Consider the following 18,286-nt stretch of genomic DNA (forward strand, 5'->3'; position numbering starts at 1 on the left):
TACCTCATAAAATGGAACATTACCCATATGTCTGCTTTATTTTGGCATAACTTTATGTTGGCATAATTTTGTAAATGTAATTTTTTTTTTTTTAGGACGTTAGAAGTCTTAGAAGTTTAGAAGCTATTTTTCTAATTTTCAACAAAATTTCCAAAACCAAATACCAATTCAGTTATAAAGTGATTTTGAGGGGCTTACGTAATGGAAACCACCCATAAATGACCTCATTTTAGAAACTATACCCCTCAAATTATTCAAAACTGATGTTACAAACTTTGTCAACCCTTGAAGTGTTCCACAAGAATTAAAGGAAAATGGAGTCTAAATTTTTTAATTTCACTTTTTTGGTAGATTTTTTATGTTAATAAATTTTTTCTTGCAACACAGCAAGGGTTAACAGCAAAATAAACCTCAATATATATTACTCTGATTCTGCAGTTTACAGAAATACCCCATATGTGGCGGTAAACTGCTCTATGGGCACGTGGCAGTGGTCAGAAGGAAAGGAGCACCATATGGATTTTGGAGGCAGATTTTGCTAGAATGGTTTTTAGGCACCAGTTTGTATTTGAAGAGACCCTGACGTACCCCTACAGTGGAAACCCTTCAAAAAGTGCCCCTATTTTGGAAACTACACCGATTAGGAATATATTAAGGGGGGTACTGAGTACTTTTACCCCCTAAGCATTTTCTGCTTTGACCCCATTGGCTGTAAAAATTAAGTTTAGTTTTTTCCAATAAAATGTTGCTTCAACCCAAAATTTTCACAAGGGGCAACAGGAGAAAAAGCACCCCATAATTTGTTACCCATTTTCTTCTAAATATGTGGTGGTAAACTGCTGTGGGGACATATGGCAGGACTCAGAACGGAAGGAGCGCCATATGGCTATTGCAGCGCAGATTTTGATGGATAGTTTTATTGGTGCCATTGTTTTTTTTTTTTAAGTGATTGTCTTATCTGGGGGCTCATTTTTTGTGGGATGAACTGACGGTTTGATTTTGTGGTGCATAAGACTTTTTGATCGCTTGGTATTAAACTTTTTGTGAGGCAAAAAATAATAATTTGCAGCATTCACCTGAGGGGGCATATAATGTGATATTTTTATACAGCAGGTTGGTACGGACACGGTGATACCTAATATATCTATAATTTTTATTTTTGTTAAGTTTTACACAGTGAAATCATTTCTGAACAGAATAAAATCTTGTTTTTGTGTTGCCATTTTCTGAGAGCCCTATTTTTATATTTTTGGGGGCGATTGTCTTATGTAGGGAATAATTTTTTGCTGTATGAGATGACGGTTTGATTAGTACTATTTTGGGGTGCATAAGACTTGTTGATCACTTGGTATTACACTTTTTGTGAGGCAAGGTGACCAGAAAATGGCTTTTTTGACACAGTTTTTATTTTATTTTTTATGGCATTCACCTGATGGGGTCGATACGGACGTGGCGATACCTAATATGTCTACTTTTCTTTTTTTTCCTATTTTTTACAATTCGTTTTTTACTTTATTTTGAGGAAAGGACGCTTTTTTTTTACATGAAACTTTTAAGTTTTTTGTAAAACTTTATTTTTTAACTTCTTTTTTCACTTTATTATATTGTCCCACTCTGGGACTTCAACTTTTGGGGATATAATCCTCTTTACAATGCATTACAATACTTCTGTACTTCTATATTGTAATGCATTGGCTGTAAGTGTATTACACAGTGTAATACACTTGCAGCTTCCTGCCTGTGAGATCCAGGGGGCTGGATCTCACAGGCTCTCACAGAAGGCAGCCACGATGCCTAGGGAAGGCATTGGGCTGCTTCCCTGCCGACCGGATCCCCGTCACAGCAGCGCGGGGACCCGATGGCCACCCTGCACAACGGCAGGATACAGCACGTGCTGCTGTCAGCACTGATCGCAGCAGTGCAAGGGTTAATGCGCCGGCATCGGTGAAAACAGCACACAGCAGGGGTCCAGCTATTAGTGACTGCCGGACCACTGCAGCTGTACCACGCAGGGATTTCTGTCCCATTTTCCAGCGCCATACATATACGGTGCTGGTATCCTACGGGTTAAATAATAATGCTAATCAAAGGGGGGTTTTGCGTAAAATAATATTGTCCTGATTACTTCTCAGTCTCAAATGAACATAAGTATTTTCTAAACATGGATACTTTTATAATAGCTAGATCCTGAAAAACGAATGACGTTGCTTAGGATTCCAGCATCATCTTTCCAGTCTACCAGCTATTCTTGTAATAAAGCCCCTCTTAATAAGAGCATAAGGAAGGATATACTCATGCAGGTTCAGACTGGCCCACACGGGAACAGGTGGGCCCCTGAACAAAAGTGGGCCCCCTGTTCCACATCCCCTGCACAAGTGATACATGGCACAATAGACTGACTGCACTACAAAGATGCAGCTTACAGAATCTCAACCAACCTATGTGTCCATATAAAAAATTGTGTTAATTATTTAAGAGAGTTTATAATCATAATAATCATAGATATGTCAGGTGGTGGACTTCGAGACTTCTAGGCACAGAGGGAGATCAGCCAGTATACTCTTTCGAAGTCACTCCAGGGACCCCCATAATCAATCATCTTGGGCATCTTGCTGCCTGCCACTGTGTGAGCAAGTAGTGTTTGCATGTAGCTTCACATTGGGCCTCTAGAATGAATTTTACTGGTGGGCCCTAGGTACCCCAATCCTACACTGTGCTCATGATAAGGAAGTTAAAGAGGACCTTTCATTGGTTTGAGTATCGTAAACTGGTATTCCGACTGGATAGGTGCGCCTCCACATGTAAATGCTTTTTTTTTTTTTTTTTTAAATGCCACTGTGTGAAGATGCTGTGCTCCCCCCAATATTTTTGGTGCCTCATATGTTAATTTCCACCATTGGTACATGGAGGAGGACACGCCAGCGTTTCTTAATGTGCGTCTCTCATTGGAGCACATCACAGCCATGTAGAAGGTGAGCTGTTTTTTTTGTTTTCCCTAGCTGTGACGCGCTCCTCTGCCTCTGGGCCAAATTGGTTGTCTGATTTTATTCAGGTCAGAAAAAATTCAACCTGAATCGCAAATGCCACAATAGCCTTGAAAACTCTCTCTCTCTCTCATCTCTCTATCTCTCCTCTCCCTCGCTGTCTACTCATAATGAATCACAAACAAATTTGAGTGCCAGTTTGACTTTGAGCTAAACCTAAAGGCGTTATCCTGGTGGCTCCCTGGTATTCACCCTCTATCCCTTATACAGGGATCTGTACTTCGCTGCTGGAAGCCATCAGTCCGGTACCTCCTAGAGTGTTCTCAGTGTTGTCAGAGCCCCTCATGGGGGCCAGAGACACCAGTGCAAGGCACTGGAGGAACAGGAAAACACATAGTCAGTGGCAAGCAGGGCAGGCTAAGTTCATGCAAATTTCTTAGGGTCCATTCACACGTCCATAGTGTATTGCGGATCCACAAATTGCGGATCCACAATACACCTGGCCGGCACCCCCCATAGAACTGCCTATTCTTGTCCGAAATTGAGGACAAGAATAGAACATGTTCTATTTTTTTGCGGAGCCGCAGCCTTGTAGTTCTGGGTTGCGCTCCGGAAATGCGGATGCGGAGAGCACATAGTGTGCTCTCTGCATCTCTTCCGGCCCCTTAGAGAATGAATGGGTCCGCACTTGTTCCCGATATTGCGGAACGGATGCAGACCCATTTGCGGTTGTGTATATGGACCCTTATGCATGTCTGAGGTCAGGACTGGCAGCAGAGGGTTACAATGGTAAACAGGCACAGATCAGGACAGGGTCAGAATCCAGTAAACAGGCACAGGTTGATACACAACAGAAAACAAACACCTTAGCAGAGACTTAGCAAACAAGGAAACTCATTTCTGTGGCACAAAGCTGAAGAGTAATTAGAAGCAAACATGCAGCAGCACAGCAAGGGGAGTAGGAGGGTGGTAATAAAGGTAAAATGGGAGTATTCACTGAGTAATGTTCCTAATAGAAGTACAGTAGCAGAGAAGCGATGGACCCAGACCACCGATGTAACACAGAGGTACGATTAGGAAGATACAGTAGATAAAATGTATACTCAGCAACAGCATGGCAGTAAACCTCATATAAACATGAGGATTATCACCTCATAATTCTCAGTCAGTCTACTTACTCTGTTGATTGGCCACCAATGATTTTTGGATTTGGTGAACATTTCTTAAATGTTCCGTCATCTTTACAATCCAGCTTTCAGTAGAACACCTGTCTAACGCATAGATGCCCAGGAGGTTGGAAAGTGCCATTAAAAGGTGTAATGGATCTGTTGTGCTTTTAATTTTTCAGAGGTTTTCTACATAATGTCTTCTAAATAGTCAGTGAGGGATGTGTAGTATGAGAACACCCATGCTGACTGGAAAACACATTTCAGCCTTTCACAATGTAAAGGTTTTATTAAGTGGTTATGTATATGTTCCAGAAGTGTATGAAGATTGAGTTGTTTGAAAATACTTTATATACAGCTCTCCAACTCCCCCCATCAATGGAGAATTCAAATAAGAAATCTGCCGCTTTTTAACAGGTGACAAAAATATTCCAGAACCTTTACCTTTTTCTATATTTTTTAATACTCTCAGACTACATCCAGATGTTTCTATTCTTTCTTTAGAAATTCAGATACTTTCCTAAAATGATCATTTATGAAATGTTATTCATCTCGTTTTCTTCCTTTCATATGTGCTCTCTAAAGTCCTACAGGAAAAGTTTAATACAAGTGGCCCCTTCAGTTGATAAACTCCTACAGGGCCTGTTGACCCAGCTGCTAAGTGCTTAGGCAGCAGGTGTTGTTTTTGCGACCACCCTGATAGTAGTGCAAACTGTTTAGCAGTTGCACTAAACTCCTGAGCTTTTAATCCCTTTTCTGGGCAAGGTGGCAGTGTACATGTTAATGTTCATTGTGCCTATACAAAGGCATTCAAGCCACATATAACTTTGTAGGAACACAGATCAAGGGCAAGTTTAATCAAAAACTGCAAATTAGAATGCTTGTTCTTCAGAAGAAACAAGGGGAGTAATAAAAATAATAATCATCGTACTCAAAATAAGTCGGTTTTGTCAGTTACACTAAATGCACACTAAACTGTAACAAAAACACAACCAGCCACAACATGCAAAAGCATAGGAACAAAATGAGCCAGAATAGCTAGAAAGTGACCTTCCCTTATTTGATTAATTGAACCATCTGTGGTAATAAAGGGGTTGTCCCGCCCAGAAGCCAACCAACCTAATCCTTGAGCCTGTGTCCAATTTAAAAAAAACTCACATGTCTGTAGTCTGGCCGTACCCGGGAAGCAGCTCCGTTCCTGGCTGCGTCAGGTCCCCACTGGCCCAGAAGTGGCTTTAGGCTACATTCACACGAACATATTTTTTTTCTTTCAGTGTCTGTTCCATTTTTTTTTGCGGATTGGATGAGGACCCATTTATTTCAATGGATCCGCAAAAAATGCGGACAGCACACCGTGTGCTGTCCACATCCGTATGTCTGTTCCATAGCCCCGCAAAAAATATAGAGCATGTCCTATTCTTGTCCGTTTTGTGGACAAGGATAGGCATAGTTACAATGGATCTGAAAAAAAAACGGATGCAATACGGACACCAAAAGGACATCATCCATTTTTTTTTTTTTGCAGATCTGTGTTTTGCGAACATTGTAAATGTATCCTTATCCTGTGATGGCTGCAGTCAGTCACTGGTCTCAGCAGTCACATGTACTATGGTCTCATGGGGCTGCAGCAGGGAACTTTTTTTTAATTGGGCACAGTTTGAGGGGATTGGGTTGTTCAGCTACTAGGCCTCTAAATGATAGTAATTAAAATTACTTTATTACATATGACGTAAGTGTTTCAAATATTTCATCCAGTTGAATAGCCTTTGCTTGTGGCATATCTTTATATATGTACTGACTTTTCTTAACCCCTTAGTGACCAGCCTGTTTTGGGCCTTACTGACCAAGCGTCTTTCTTCCTTTTTTCATCGACGCCTTCAAAGAGCTATAACTTTTTTATTTTTCTGTCTACATAGCTGTATGAGGGCTTGTATTTTGTGGGACATGTTGTAGTTCATTGTGCATGGCATTTTTATGTCAGTGCAGGCTGCTGGAAAACACTCAAGGCAGGCTTGGAGCCTACACCAGGTCTCAGCCAGCCTTTACACACATCGGCACCCCTCGATCGCATTTGCAGGGTTTTTAGTTTTGTTGCAGCACCGCCATTAGCTGACCATGAACTAGAGATTTTGGATTAACAAAAAGACAGATTTAGACTGTTTTCTAACTACTGTACAGACAGCACTTTTTCACAACAAGAACAAACATGACAGATGACAAAAATTTGATCTGCCATATTGGAGTTTTCCATCATTGATGGGGGCTGTAGTTGAAAGATCATTTATGCCAACCAATACATCAATAGAAGCCCAGACCAGGCCATAGATCAAAACAAAGAATGATCAGGGATTTCATCCAAGATGGCAACCACAAACCAACCATGAACAATTCAGAAAATGACCATCTTAAATTCCTAATGAATGGCCTGCTTTAGAATGACATTTGGCCAACAGGTCAGTTTTTCAAATATCTTCACTGCCCTGGCCAACTCTAAATGCTGTTGAAGGATGGATCAAGATCATACTAATATCCTTGAAATGGAATGAGATGTTCAAAACTGAATAATCTCTTATACTGCACCATAACAGCCTCTGTTGCTACTATGGAGTCTTCTTCTTCATGCGAGGTGGGAACCTGTACTTTCCACAGATGCCACAGTATTAAGCCTCATTCACACATCAGTGTTTTGGTCAGTGATTTCCATCAGTGATTGTGAGCCAAAACCAGGATTGCAGCCTCCACAGACATGAAGTGTAAGGAAAAGATTTGCTCCTGTTCTGTTCTTAGAACCACACCTGGTTTTGGATCACAATTACCGATGGATATCACTGACCGAACACTGACTATGTGAATGAGGCATCAGTAAGGAAGTAAGTTAGGGGTCATTTAGATTTTCGAGTTCTAGACCGACTCTCCGTCTACACCACATTTGATGTATATAAATGTACAATATGGTACTGATACCCATGTCAATATGTAGTATCTATTTACTGGACTTGAACCAGGCTCTCCTGATCTGATCATAAATGTCTTTGAAGGTCTCTAAGGTTCTACATATTTTCTAGACATGTATGTTATGATGAAACATATCAGCCATTGATATTAAAGATCATACATGTATACTATTGAGGTGTGGCTGATATTAGATATAAGAACATTTTATTTGATGGATTATTGGTGGTTACTTTGCAGTTTTATGATGTGAAACAATTTTTCTCAACGTACACAAAATCTGGTAATTGTAAAGGCATTAGGGGAGTCGTGTTTATGGAAAAAACTATAGCTATATAGCTATATATTTAATTTCTAACTGATCTGGATCACAGGTGCAATTATTTATAGGCCCTATTAAAATATGTGAATGCATGCAACATATATATTGAAATAGCTATAAAACATGCACGCTTATAAAGTAAGCTTCAACTTCAATATGCCCCTTCTATAACAGAGTGTTTATTTTGGCTGAATTAGTTTCAGGCTCTAGAAATGTTTTCTTTAGACCGCTTTGCTCTCTCTAGAAGACATTTGGTTAAACATAAAATATACGTGCAGCTTTATACATTGAATGGAGATGTGTGATTAGTAATTAAACAAGCTAATACCTTTTACAAATGTGTTGAATTGTAATGTATTTGTGGGAGACGGAATCTAATACTGCCCAACACTAAACATAACTCACTGTCTAGATATATAAATAACTTATATTAGATATTTAGATGATTTGTGATTGCAGTCCAATAACTTTGGAAAGTTAATTCCTGTTTTTACTAACTTTTCAAATACCGTAAAAAGGTTAAATGAGCAGATATACTGTTACAGGGCATCTAAATTACCTGTGTTTAAGCTACACAAACATGAGACAATTGCTTATTCATTGGTTGCATACATTTCCATCATACAATTAAGCTTTATTTACATAAAGCTAGAAAACTCTTTTAAATATCCTTTAACTTATTAACTCTCCATTGAGAATCAGTGCCAAGGACCGCCCCCTTGACAGTGTATGGCCTCAGTAGCATATTGAGAGCTACCTATTCCTCGGGAACAAGGAACTGTGTGCTAGTGACAACTAATCCCCCCCTTCCCCAATATGAAAATCTGGGTCAGGAGTAGCCTATATGATTGTGTATACAGTCAGGTCCATAAATATTGGGACATCAACACAATTGTAAAATTTTTGGCTCTATACACCACCACAATGGATTTGAAATGAAACGAACAATATATGCTTTAACTGCAGACTGTCAGCTTTAATTTGAGGGTATTTACATCCAAATCAGGTGAACGGTGTAGGAATTACAACAGTTTGCATATGTGCCTCCCACTTGTTACTGGACCAAAAGTAATGGGACAATTGGCTTCTCAGCAGTTCCATGGCCAGGTGTGTGTTATTCCCTTATTTTCCCAACTACAATGAGCAGATAAAAGGTCCAGAGTTCATTTCAAGTGTGCTATTTGCATTTGGAATCTGTTGCTGTCAACTATCAAGATGAGAATCAAAGAGCTGTCACTATCAGTGAAGCAAGCCATCGTTAGGCTGAAAAAACACAACATACCCAACAGAGAGATAGCAAAAACATTAGGCATGGCCAAAACAACTGTTTGGAACATTCTTAAAAAGAAGAAATGCACCGGTGAGCTCAGCAACACCAAAAGACCCGGAAGACCATGGAAAACAACTGTGGTGGATGACCGAAGAATTCTTTCCCTGGTGAAGAAAACACCCTTCACAACAGTTGGCCAGATCAAGAACACTCTCCAGGAGGTAGGTGTATGTGTGTCAAAGTCAACAATCAAGAGAAGACTTCACCAGAGTGAATACAGAGGGTTCACCACAAGATGTAAACCATTGGTGAGCCTCAAAAACAGGAAGGCCAGATTAGAGTTTGCCAAACAACATCTAAAAAAAGCCTTCACAATTCTGGAACAACATCCTATGGACAGATGAGACCAAGATCAACTTGTACCAGAGTGATGGGAAGAGAAAAGTATGGATAAGGAAAGGAACTGCTCATGATCCTATGCATACCACCTCATCAGTGAAGCATGGTGGTGGTAGTGTCATGGCGTGGGCATGTATGGCTGCCAGTGGAACTGGTTCTATTGTATTTATTGATGATGTAACTGCTGACAAAAGCAGCAGGATGAATTCTGAAATGTTTCAGGCAATATTATCTGCTTATATTCAGCCAAATGCTTCAGAACTCATTGGACGGCGCTTCACAATGCAGATGGACAATGACCCAAAGCATACTGCAAAAGCAACCAAAGAGTTTTTGAAGGGTAAGAAGTGGAATGTTATGCAATGGCTAAGTCAATCACCTGACCTGAATCCGATTTAACATGCATTTCACTTGCTGAAGACAAAACTGGAGGGAAAATGCCCCAAGAACAAGCAGGAACTGAAGACAGTTGCCATAGAGGCCTGGCAGAGCATCACCAGGGATGAAAACCAGCGTCTGGTGATGTCTATGTGTTCCAGACTTCAGGCTGTAATTGACTGCAAAGGATTTGCAACCAAGTATTAAAAAGTGAAAGTTTGATTTATGATTATTATTCTGTCCCGTTACTTTTGGTTCCTTAACAAGTGGGAAGCACATATGCAAACTGTTGTCATTCCTACACCGTTCACCTGATTTGGATGTAAATACCCTCAAATTAAAGCTGACAGTCTGCAGTTAAAGCACATCTTGTTGGTTTAATTTCAAATCCATTGTGGTGGTGTATAGAGCCAAAAATGTTAGAATTGTGTCGATGTCCCAATATTTATGAACCTGGCTGTAGGTGCCACTATTATTTATATCCAAGGCTTCTTTGTTATTAAAACTTGTAGGAGATCATAAAAAAGATCTGCCTTTTTCCCGAGACAGCACCACTCCTGTCCACATGGGCTAAGTCTGGAAGGGGTGTAAGTACCATAGCGGCAGACCATGCAACTGCTATGGGGCACAGGGCAAGAGGGGGCCCAGTCTTAGTTGGTATCATCTCCTTTTCTACTGGAGGTGAAAACTTGGTCAAGGACTCTACCCTCTAAAGGAACAACTTTTAGCAAATGAGGCAGTGGAAAAATGGCCCAAGGGTCATTGAAAAGGGTTTAGGCAGAAACCCTTCTATCCTGTGTGGGGGGCCTGGTTTGATCCTTGCTATGGGGCCTTTACTTCTCTATGTACGCCACTGATGTCTGGTATTGCAGCTTAGCCCATTCAATTAATTATCTCCTACAACCCATTTATAGAGGACCTGTCAGCTCTACTGACAGGGCTACTGTAGAGTATGCTTGCATTCCACATGAAATAAAAATTCTGGATCACTTCTTCCTACCATTCCTCATTTATTCCTCCAGGAGATGTATTAATAAATTGACAACTTGTTGTTATCATTGTCGTTGTCAATCGAGTGTGCCCTGCACAGTCTGGTATTAGAGAGTGGCTTAAAGGGAACCTGGCAAAAACCACCCCAAACCGCCAGCGGTACCTTCAAGTAGACAACAGTGTGTTTCTAATGATGATTTTCTTCCTGCAGTCAGATGCGGTAAAAGCAGTAAAAAAAACTTTCTTTTATCCCCCTGAGCGTGCTATTTTCCAGTCACGCTTGAAGTCAAGGGGGCAGCAGCCTCTTCAAGTCTAGGTAACCGCTCCCCTTCCCTGCCTCTTTGTCTTTAACTGACCGTGCTTATGCAGAGAGTTCAGCTTGCTTTGCCAAACAGCCGTCTGTCAGTCGGGAAAGGGGAGCGATTACCTTGACTTGAAGCAAGGAGGCCGCTGCCCCCTTGACTTCAAGCATGACTCAAAAATAGCGCTCTCAGGGGATAAAAGAACGGTTTTTCCTGCTTTTACCGCATCTGACTGCAGGATGAAAATCATAATTAGAAACACTATGCTGGCTACTTAAAGGTACTGCTTGTGGTTCGGAGTGTTTTTTGTCGCTGACAGGCTCCCTTTAAGGACACATCCTATTGACAAGGGGAATGGTATTGATACATATGCAGGAATTAGAGGGTAACACCACAATGTATTCTAATAGTTCTAAGAAAAGATGCATCAGCATTTATTTTAGTTTTACAATGGACACTCTGACTGCAGACTTTAGATTGACGCTTACCAAAAGCCATTGCAGAAGTCAAGGTAAAGTTTTCTGCAGCTTGTGTAATGTTGCTCCATTACTACCTCTTGTAGAGCAGGAACTCTGCACTACAAGAGAAGTACTGGCTGAACAGCCTGACTGGGGAATGGGGAGGGGGGGATGCGATCCTGCTCTTCATTCCTGTCAGGCAGCTCAGCTATGGCAAAGAGTCGCATCATTACTATCTACTGTAGAGCAGAAATCCTGTTCTCCTATAGCTAGTACTGGAGCATAGTTCATGAGATACGCTGTCAGGCTGAGCAGCCTGACAGCACTTCTCATTACTGTGCAGTGACTTCAGCGCCAGATGCCGTATAGCAGAGCCCTGCCCCCTCAGGCAGCTGTAGAAATTGAGGCAACCTGTCAGTCACATTTTTGGATGGATTGCCAGAGACCATCTTGATACAATCCTGCAGAACTCCTTTAACAAGTTACCTGAGTTCTTCAGTGCAGTTTTCCTACATCAGATTACTGTACGATGCCTGGTGTAACGAGGACACTTCTCAGCTCTATAAAGACATTCTACAGGATAATGATTTTTTATTTTATTTCACTTCCTGGGATATTTCAGTTCTCAAGCCTGCAGACTTTTCAATATAACTCTGACCTATAATACATACCGTAGATCAGTACTATGTAAATAATGTATTTACAAAGTTGCTTAACATTTATGTAGTTTATGTAAAGTGTAAAATGGTGTTCAATTACCTTAATATGTACAGTGCAGCAAAGGTCATACTATTATACGAGATTATTGTGTTATACTAATAAGCATATATTTGCCATTCAAAAATAGCATGCACAGTTCTTTTCAATAATAGAAACAGCTTAACTTGATTTACACCTGTGTGTGCTATGCCTCTCTCCGTTCCCTAAGAATACAGAATACAACTGTGTACTGGCATTTACAGTGCCCATTTATTGGCTCTTTTCAGTGCATTGCTGTCACTGGATTTATTATGCGTTTTAACTGCTTGCACCTGGGACGAAAAAGATTTTTTTTTTCAACTAGTTAGCGTGTAGTAACAAGCAAGTGGTTATGACTGTTAGCTGAAGAAGTATGCTATAATTCTGGGTGGAAAAAATGCATTGGCATGATGTGTACTGACCTTATAAACCACAAACATACCGTGCATACAGATGCAACGTTATTGGAATATGTTACTGATCAGCTTTACGTGAATGTTAACAGTAGAGTTAAGGTTATAACTTTCAATACTTTTACATGTAGTAAATATGTGTTTAGTGGTCACCTCAGTGGAGAAGACGGTAGAAGAGAATATGCATTACCTCTGAAATATTCTAATTGCGGTATTTTTGGGAAAAAATTCTAATGAACTCATAGATAAGCAATAAATTGTGTTCTCAATAGCTAGCCAATAATTTCTGCATGTGGCTTATCTGAGGTAAAAAAACGGTTGGGCATATTGATATCCAAAAGGCCAATCATTCTTCTGACATCTACCGCCAGGAAAGAGTTGTGTGGCCCCCATTCACATTAGATGGATGGTTGCCCCCACCAAAATTGGCAGGCTTGGTTAACATTAAAGGGGTTATGCAATGTCAGGCTATTGATGACCTATCCAGCCGACCAGCTGGTGGATGAGGCTGTGTGCGAGTGCAGCATCCTCTTTAGTGTGTTCCTGCACACGGTCTAGCTTGTAGTGGCAGTGAAGTGTAATCACGGTTGTTCAACTTGAACGGAAGAAGAAGGAGGAAGGTCTAATTATACTGCAAAGGAGACAGCCTGCAGGTAAACAATGAAGAGGACTCAGCATTCGCATGAGCACAGTGGCCTCTTGAACCAGTTGATCAGCTAGGGTGCCCGAAGTTGTCATAGGTCATCAATATCCAGACACTACACAACCACTTTAATCTAATGTGTATGGACAACTTTAGGTGGCAACACACATATCTGACATAGGAAAACAGACAAAGCTACAAGGCTATTGCATGTCTTATGAGCTAATGTGTTTGATTGCATTCTGAACAAATGAAATATTAACATTCCTATTAAAGCCAATTTTGTACTCTTTTATAATATCTTCCGTTTTGTCATTTGATGCAGACCAACAATGCCTGAAGAATGTAAGCGGACAGTGTTACCACCTCAGCCCCTGTCATCTGAGTGTTCCCGACACTGTAAAAATGGCCATTGCACACCCACAGGAAAATGCTGTTGTAATCAAGGATGGGAAGGAGAATTGTGTCGAATTGGTGGGTAATCTTTTTATTACATATGCCATGTTTTGTTTTTTTTTGCTTTCCATTAATTTGTCATCATTACCACAAAACAATAACTATACCCAGATTGAAGTAACTGGAGAGTGAAGGATTAGTGGGATTTAGTAACATAACCCAGTAATCCAGTGTAAATCTTCTATATGTTCCTTGGGCGCCTCAGAATATATAATTTAGGGCCTTGTAATTTTATTGTGGTGGATCTATGCTGAAAGGCACAGTGTCTCCATATAATGACAGATTCAGTCTTAAATGACATACAAGCCATATTACTGTGTCTGTACCATGATTTGAATTCACTGTTGGTGTCCCAATGGATTTTCCATAATTGTGTCCTGTTTAAGAAAAGAGTTGACGTCAGATTTCATTCTGAAATACAGTGGTTTTATTTATACTGAAAGCCGCTAAATGTTAAAAAAATGTATGCAATTAGGGATTGTACAATACACACTGCCTCGTATTATAAATCAGCACATCAAAACATAAAGATGCCAATTGACATCAGATAAAAACCTGCTACCAGATGTTAAGCTGGCAATGCATATAAAATAAAATTCAGGTGAACCCATCGACTTTGAGGTGATCAGATAATGATCTCATGGGTACCAGGGCCCCCCCAACTTTGCCATCAATTGGCTGTACATACAAACTGATTTTTAACCAATTTGTCAACACATTTATAGCCAACAGTCAAATCCATTACCTGAAACTGTCAGTTTCATCCAACATTTAGCTCATCTGTGGCTAGCTTAAAAGATTAAGTGCCACCTAAGCAGTTCTTTTAAGACTGCCTACACCAGCTATATCTGTGCAAAGATCAGCATCTTCCAACCTTAATGTGCATTATGACAAAGTAATTTGCCACGAGCCGAACTTCTTTGTGAAAATCTGCGAAGCAGTGAATAGAATTTTTCAAAAATTCACTCATTACTAGTTAGGACCCTAGGCGTTGTTGGCTCCAAGGACGGACAACCCTTTTAAAGAGCTGTGCTTAACTATTGCTTTGCACTATGACAAGTATACATATAATGCAGCAGTTGGCATGGGATCTTGGCAGTTCAAGTGACAATTAACTGATGAATTTAAGTCATGTCAAATATTTCCTTGAAATACCAGCTTCTTCTATGACTTGCATGCCCCCAGTAAAAGCTGCATGATTCATTCTTCGTGTTGTAATGAAAGCTCAAATTATGGCACATTTTGAGCTTCTCTTTTTTTTGTCGGAGATTTCATTAATGCAATGTAATGCAACATTTTATTTTCTGGAAGATTTGAATATTTGTATATTCTTGTAGCATACCGGAATGTAACATTGAATTTCTTGTCTTCCTTACAGCAAAATGCGATCCTGCGTGTCGACATGGAGGCGTCTGCGTGAGGCCAAACAAGTGTTTATGTAAAAAAGGTTACCTGGGACCACAGTGTGAGCAAGTGGACAGAAACATTCGAAGAGTGGCCAGGGCAGGTATTTTAGACCAGATCATTGATGTGACGTCATATTTGCTGGATCTCACCAGCTACATTGTATAGTTATCACGGACTGCTTGGATACCTTCTGAACGGGCATTTATTTTTAAACCATGTAAATTAAACAAACAAAAAGGACTTTGTAATTCTGCTCTAAATCCCTGTGTTTTAAAATATTTTTATTAATTTAAATATATTGTCCATAAAAGTGAGTTTGTGTGTGTAATTTATGAATACTTGAGTGTATATGTATGTGTGAAGATATAGACAATATTCATTTATTAAACATTTTGGTATTGTAAACACTGGCTGCGACAAGGTCATGTGAGCAAGTTTATACTTTTTGGTTGTCTCTAAAATAACATTAAAATAGTTATTTAGATTAAAATTTGTCATGTGTACAGTATTTCATTTGTATCTACTATGGGAGGGGACACTTTTTCATGAATCACTTTTGCTTTTTTTATATTATCTCAGGTAAATTGCATTTTTTTAGCTTTCACAGGTCATTTTACTATATTATAATAGTAATGCAAAAAGTATTATTTGCAATAAACCTGTTATTATTACTTTTTTGATTGTTTCTTTGTTTTCAGTGCCAGAAAATATGATTTATTTACTACAGTGTCATTGTAGTACATACTGTATGCCAATGGACATAGGGTGTGTTCATGGTGGTGAATAGCAAAAATATGAAAATCACTACAAAGGCTACAATATAAAATATAAAAATGTGTGTTGTTTCTTATACCAACCAATTCATGATCATCTATACTCCTTTAACTACACTATACAGTATATGTTAAAAGCTGAGCTCTAAATAAAAAAGGTATAAATCCATCAAGTTGAACTAAGGAATAAGAAAGGATGTGAAATAAGGGAAGGAGAGTGAGACGCCAAAATTCTGCCCATTTTTATATGCATTATTGTTACTTAAATAATTCATCTAAGCCTTTTTTTAAACCATTTCCTGAGGCAGTCTATTCCACAAATTCACAGTTCTTGCGGTAAATAAGCCATGACGTCTCTGGAGACTTTTTCTTTCACAGTCGGAGGCAGTGCCCCCTTGTCTTTTGAGGGCATTTTACATGGCACAGCTTTTCACCATGCTTTTTTGTATGGCCCATTTATATATTTGTATAGGTTAATCATGTCTCCCCTTAGACACCTCTTCTCAAGACTAAATAAATGAAATTATATTAATTAAGCCTTCATAAATAAGACCCTCCAGGCTCTTATTAGTTTAGTTGATATCCTTTGTACTTTTTCAAGCTCCAGGGAATCCTTTCTATGGACTAGTGCCCAGAACTGGACTGCATATTCCAGATGAGGCCACACCAAAGCTTTGTAAAGTGTTAATATTACATCCCTGCCCCGCGAGTCTATGCCTCGTTTAATACATGACAATATCCTGGTGGCCTTAGAAGCAGCTGATTGACATTGTATGTTGTTATTTAATCTATGATGTAAAAGGACACCCAAATCCTTCTCTACAAGTGACTCCCCCAGTGATACATTACTTAGGACATATGAAGCACGGAGATTATTACTACCAAGATGCAGAACTTTACATTTATCCACATTGAACCTCATTTGCGAAGTTGATGCCCAATCACTTAGAGTGCCTAAGTCAGTTTGTAGTTTATGGACATCTTCCATAGACTGCACAGTACTACATAGCTTGGTGTCATCTGCAAAAAAAGAAACAGTGCTATTAATCCCATCATCTGTATCATTAATAAAAGCCCCTTTACATTGCTCAACTGAGCAGCCGATTGTTGGAAGGAAGCATTACTTCCAGACAACCACCTGCTTGTCAGTAAAGGAGTGCATTTACATGCAGCAGTCTCCTCCAAACTATGGGGAGGAGCAACCACTCATTCTCATACAGAATCATAGTTTTCCGGTGTCAGAGTGCTGTTTACACCGGCAAATGATGACTTAGGTGTCCGCACCAACAATCTATTACCCGATTAACGAGAATTACAGCAGCACCTTTACACCAGCAGATCTATTTGGCATTCTAAAGGGGCCTTAAAAAAGTTAAATAATAGGGGACTAAACTTTAAGGTACGACACTTACAACCGGGGACCACTCAGAACAGCAATCATTGTCGACAACTCTCTGGACACGGTTCTTCAGCCACTACAAACTATATTTTCTTAGCCTATAGACCTTATTTTACCTCTTAAAGGGCATATTTCAGCAGATTTGTACCTATGACACTGGCTGACTTCTATGGAAGGCATGCTCTGTCACCTGTGCAGAGTTCAGAAAGGAGCTGATAAGCTGTGATATCAACGATTGTGAATGGTGGATGCTGTGTTACATACAGTACATATAGGTGATATCTGCTTGTCAGCTGAAGACATCTGTGTTGGTCCCATGTTCATATGTGCCAGCATTTCTGAGAAAAATGATGTGTTTAATACATGCAAATGAGCCTCTAGGAGCAAAGGGGGCGTTGCTGTTACACCTAGAGGCTCTGCTCTCTCTGCAACTGCCACTCCCTCTCCACTTTGATTGACAGGACCAGGCAGTGATAAAATCATCATACCTGGCCCTGTCAGTCAAAGTGGAGAGGGTGCGGTAGTAGCAGAGAGAGCAGAACCTCTAGGTGTAAAGACAATGCCTCCTTTGCTCCTAGAGGCTTATTTGCATGTATGAAAAACATAATTTTTCTCAATAATGCTGGCACATATGAACATGGGACCAACACGGATGCCTTCAGCTGAGACAGCGCAATGTAACAGGTCAGCCAGCTTCATAGGTACAAATCTGGGGACAAATGTCCTTTACACTCCTATGAGGGACAGTATCAAATGACTTTGCATAGTCCAAGTCCACACTATATCTACAGCTGCTCCTTTGTCCAGGCTTCTAGTCACCTCTTCGTGAAAACTAATCAGGTTAGTCTGACATCTTCTGTTCTTGGTAAACCCATGCTGGTTATCACTTATGGTATTATTTATGGTGACATACTCGTGTATTATAAAATTTTAATTATAAACGGGGCACATCACTAACAGAACTGAGGACCTTATGAACTATTGGGTATAATCTACCTGTACCGGGACCCTTGTTCGCTTTTACTTTATTTAGCTTAGCTTGGACTTATTACAGTCAGGTCCACAAATATTGGGACATCGACACAATTCTAACATTTTTGGCTCTATACACCACCACAATGGATGTGAAAAGAAACAACAAGATGTGCTTTACCTGCAGACTGTCAGCTTTAATTTGAGGGTATTTACATCCAAATCAGGTGAACGGTGTAGGAATTAAACAGTTTGCATATGTGC

The 18,286-nt window shown here is 39.9% G+C and overlaps 1 protein-coding gene across 2 annotated transcripts in view; it reads left to right on the plus strand.

The window, feature by feature from the left end:
* Positions 1–15,534, plus strand: part of LOC120990009 (hedgehog interacting protein) — a 121,381-nt gene extending 105,847 nt beyond the window's left edge. For both annotated transcript variants that reach the window (XM_040418506.1, XM_040418507.1), the window contains 2 exons: positions 13,341–13,489; positions 14,850–15,534. In XM_040418506.1, coding sequence (XP_040274440.1) covers positions 13,341–13,489; positions 14,850–15,043 — 343 coding nt within the window. In that variant the 3' untranslated portion in view covers positions 15,044–15,534. The remainder of the gene's footprint in view (positions 1–13,340; positions 13,490–14,849) is intronic.
* The last annotated feature ends 2,752 nt before the right edge of the window (positions 15,535–18,286 follow it).

Source organism: Bufo bufo, chromosome 2 (genome assembly GCF_905171765.1).
Source record: "Bufo bufo chromosome 2, aBufBuf1.1, whole genome shotgun sequence".
In the NCBI taxonomy this organism is placed as follows: Eukaryota; Metazoa; Chordata; class Amphibia; order Anura; family Bufonidae; genus Bufo; species Bufo bufo.